Source organism: Adiantum capillus-veneris, chromosome 28 (genome assembly GCF_014529385.1).
Source record: "Adiantum capillus-veneris isolate H3 chromosome 28, ASM1452938v2, whole genome shotgun sequence".
Taxonomy (NCBI): Eukaryota; Viridiplantae; Streptophyta; class Polypodiopsida; order Polypodiales; family Pteridaceae; genus Adiantum; species Adiantum capillus-veneris.
The window spans coordinates 67,021,702-67,025,768 of record NC_140958.1 but is presented as its reverse complement, the minus strand read 5'-3'; the positions used below and the strand labels follow the sequence as shown (position 1 = coordinate 67,025,768).

At 39.6% G+C, this 4,067-nt stretch overlaps 1 protein-coding gene across 2 annotated transcripts; it reads right to left on the bottom strand.

The window, feature by feature from the left end:
- Nucleotides 1-810: 810 nt before the first annotated feature.
- Nucleotides 811-3,749, bottom strand: LOC147420590 (cyclin-dependent kinases regulatory subunit 2-like). Of its 2 annotated transcripts, XM_086504769.1 has the most exons (4): nt 3,591-3,749; nt 1,845-1,905; nt 996-1,174; nt 811-878 (listed from the first exon to the last, which is right to left on the bottom strand). In XM_086504769.1, coding segments are annotated over exons 1-4 (294 nt in total). In that variant the 5' UTR covers nt 3,644-3,749; the 3' UTR covers nt 811-877. The 2 variants fall into 2 exon arrangements, with proteins under 2 accessions (XP_086360895.1, XP_086360894.1); XM_086504768.1 differs by having other exon boundaries at nt 811-1,174; nt 3,591-3,747.
- Nucleotides 3,750-4,067: the final 318 nt, after the last annotated feature.

Genomic DNA, 4,067 nt, shown 5'->3' with positions numbered 1-4,067 from the left:
GATACCACTTTTCCTTTTTTTTCCCTGAAGAGATATGCACCCACTGAGCTTTTTTTGTTGGGGGGGGTTGGGGGGGGGTATGTTTGATTAATTGTCATATAATGTAGTGCTGTCCAAACTAAATTGTTCATTGGAACCATGAATCATGTTGACTGATGAATTGTCAATGCCTCAAGCATGAAATCCACACCATACATACATACACGTTGAAACAACCTTTAAAATGCTCTTGGTATCATAGCTTGTTAAGTATTTCTTATGACCTTCCACTCTCAACACCATTTTTGTAGTACCAAAATGGCCAAAATATCTTTTAATTCTAACATGGAATCAAACAACTCCATACGCTGCGGCACACCGACACAAGAAGCTCGTATAAATTTTGCCCAAGTGATACATGCATTACTATACTGTTGAAGGATAAAAAACAATCTCTTGAAAGCATTGGCAACACACACATAGCAAGGCCTCAATTAATCCATGGGTATCAATAGCTCTTGAAGCATTGGCAACACACACATAAACAACAAGAAGGCCTCCATTATTCTATGGGGTTTTCAATAGCCGTTCATTCATCACACCAAAGGGAGATCAAGTTCAGGCGATACTATGTACAAAGAAATGCCAATTCTCAACACATCAAAAGGTAACTGTTCCTAAACTTATATATTACCTCATGTATTGAATCGTATATATGCGGTGGCATTTTCATAAACACTACTCTCAAGCCTTGGCACCCCCAAAAATCAAACCAATGATCACGTCAACAAGGCAAGTAGTGAGAGTTATCCGATCTTCATATACATGATCTATAAGAGATGCTTCCTTGTCATATTCAATTCATGGCCATAAATACAGGATGAACATGGACCGCATGTCTTGAGAACATATAAGGAAACATGATTCCAAACAGTATATTCCTGCCTACACACTACCAAAGGTCAAGAAAGAGTACAAGCCACTGATGCAGTAGTGAAAGGGTAAACAGAGGATACTAATTTACTGGTTGCGACGATGCCGCTTGAGCTTGTGGAGGGTGACCCATCGGTTGCTGCTGATGATTCTGTTGATAGTTCAGTTGACGCCTGAACAACATAATATGTGGCTCCGGTCTATGAATAGCGTAGTGAACCCACCCACGTGACTGTTGTACACCTAGAGCTCGCCATTCATTCTTTTTACCAATCCGTGCATTCAGAATTGTACAAACAATCAACCACAAAAATCAGCATACATGGAAGTCTTGAAATCTGAAAAACAATGTGCATTTGCAATTCAAATCAATAATGAGGCCCGTTAATGGTTGGCATTTCTCCATATTTTCGGACCTCCTTTCCTTTCAATTTATGAAATGATTTACAGAAATGGGGGATGCTTCGATGACAATGCAAGAAAACATGTATGTTCTTCTGCATAATGAGAACATGCATGCATGCTTCATTCAAATTAATTGATTATGCTTCCATCTTGCGTCTTTTTGATGGCCTGGGGTGGTCAACTTTCAGAACGTGTACCATATCTACAATCCAAAAATGTATACATTATGGATATATTAAAAGACACCCATAGTGTGAATATAGTAATCTCTAAAATGCACACAACATAGGGGTATTACTTATAATCTCTGGAATGCACATAATAGGGGTACCACTTAAAATCTCTGGAACTTTTGATGAGTGATCGCCCTTACACATTTTCAACTACTGAAAGCCACATCAAGCCACTTCCTACACAATGCATCATTCCAAATCACCTAAAAATATGAACATTTTTACTATCACAATTTATGCTTCCAAACAAAGCGAGGGGGCATCATACAATCAAAAATCAAAGAAGACTTTCACCTCCGAGAGAAGCTGATTTTTTGGTAGGAGCTTGGCAATATCTGGAGGTAATACCACATGCCTGCATACATAAAGAGGCCAGCATAAAGAGAATACCTCCTGGAAACACAACACTGAAGAACTTGCCTTTGAATAAGAGCATATTTTTGCCTAGTTAGCATAGAAGACTCTATTCTGCCCAATTCTTTTGACGGAACTGAAAACAGCACTCCCTTCTAAATTCAATCACGTCATAATCGTCACTCAATGAAAGAGCTTTACAAGCGGCATTGCCCTTCTTCACTAACGCACTAACATGCCATTTTTCACACTGAGATAAAACATAAAATCGTATTTCCACCTTTGCTGTCTGAATTGCAAATTCTAAGATCTGCGGACATAGAATACAGGCATCTACCATAAAATACCATGCTTCTCACATAGCTGGCCGCCTTGTATGTATGTACCTTAGAAAGCCATAATTGATCTATTGTATGAAGACCCAAAAACTGGCCTTCGCATTTACAGCATAAACCAATGCAACAAGTTACGAGCAATGCTCGGGAAAAGTGTGTCTCAGCTTATAAATGTGCTGCTTAAAAAACCGGTTAGGAGCAAGAGGAAAAGAAAATTATTCCACCTCAAATTACAGGCTCTTCAAAATGCATACAGAGGAATTGTGTATTGGTTAGGAAGATGGTTTTTCCCGAACACTGATTGCAAGATACTATGTGAGTAGCGAATACACAGAGTATCAAGTCGATACTAGCCTGTAATAGAAAAGCCTTGGCATCAAATAGGACAAGAATCTAGGTTGGTTGACCCATTATCTCTAAAATAAACCTTGTGGCACGGCCTAGTGGTCTTTGGAAGCCAAATCCTACAAGAAAACCAATGGCTTGTTCATTTCACAAAACAATTTGAGCATTAGCTGGGGTTGGTATCCCACATTTATTGGAAGCTCAAAATACTCTTCAGGTACGACATTACGCTTCTTAACCAACGGCTTGTAGGCTAATAGGACTGTCTGCCCTTGGACATTCCAACTCCTTGGGACTCTCACTATAGGAGCAAGATGTCGTTATGATCATAGTAGATCTTGGGAAAATGTTTCCGAAAAGTCGCGTTCCTTTGAAGACGAAAATTATCGCTCATGGTTGCCATCTATTCTATCTGAGACCTAATTCATTTCTAATTTTGACATGTTGTGTAATGTGCAGGATCATGTATATTTAGCTTAATGTTTCTTACAAAATATCTCGGATGTCATTTTGAAATATGGACCGAAACCTTGTTTCAAAACTTCAGTTTTCAAAACCCTATGGCTACTATGGTTATGATGCCTCTTCTGTTCTAATACCCATTCTATTATGGTGCTCATGGAGGGCACCTAAAGATAGCTCGTGCCCAATGATACATGGCCCTTGCCGGGCAATGCCAATGGACATCGCAACCATCTTGAAATGTACAAGGAAAAACCACAGAACTTCTGGCCTATTTGTTCAAAATTGGCCTAGAAACCAGTTTATCTTTTTACAATGCTTAAGAGGCACTCTACTAACTCAAAATAGTATCAGGGCTTTATCTCAACAGCAAAGCAAGTTAACTTCACCAGACTGCATGGTTTCATAGAGGCAAAAGAGAAACATAAAGCAAGCTTTCTAACATTTTCCTCTGTTTGGTAATTTAGAGATCCTTGTGCGTAGGCGGTGTATATGCGCGTGTATGTGCAGAGAGAGAGAGAGAGAGAGAGAGAGAGAGGGGTACCGGTACTCGTAGACGTCGTCAAAGTACTTCTCAGAATACTGGATCTGAGGCATGGCGGGCTGGAGCTTACAGATGGCTCTGGAATCTGGATGGATGGAGAAGCAGGTAATAAAAATGTAGGAACTTTAAGCCGTTTGTATCTTGTTTTTTTCCAGAAAAGCTGCCAAAAGCAAGAAAACAACAGAGAGCACTTCTAACGGTATTTATATCACTCCTTTTGAAGACAAGTGGAATCAATCCTCTCGTGTAGTTTGTAGGCAAAATTCCTCTTTTAGGATCAAGTTTTTTTTCTTGAAAAAGGTAGAAACTGAATTAGTAGAAAAACTGGAAAGTATACATAGACCCACACGAGGGGGATGGACGGTGCCCCCATACATCATGAAAAGAACGCCTCTCATGGAAAGCCTAAGGGCTAAGTAATACAAAGGGATCTTTTCTCTCCATTGTGTCCACTTAAGGACCTTCTGTAAGCTAGTG

Excerpts from the sequence above, each read along its gene's own strand:
- LOC147420590 (XM_086504769.1), bottom strand. The coding sequence starts at position 3,643 with ATGCCTCAGATCCAGTATTCTGAGAAGTACTTTGACGACGTCTACGAG. Across the intron at positions 1,906-3,590 it reads GACGACGTCTACGAGTACCG|GCATGTGGTATTACCTCCAG; the intron begins GTACCCCTCTCT and ends TTATGTATGCAG. Across the intron at positions 1,175-1,844 it reads AAAATCAGCTTCTCTCGGAG|AATGAATGGCGAGCTCTAGG; the intron begins GTGAAAGTCTTC and ends ATTGGTAAAAAG.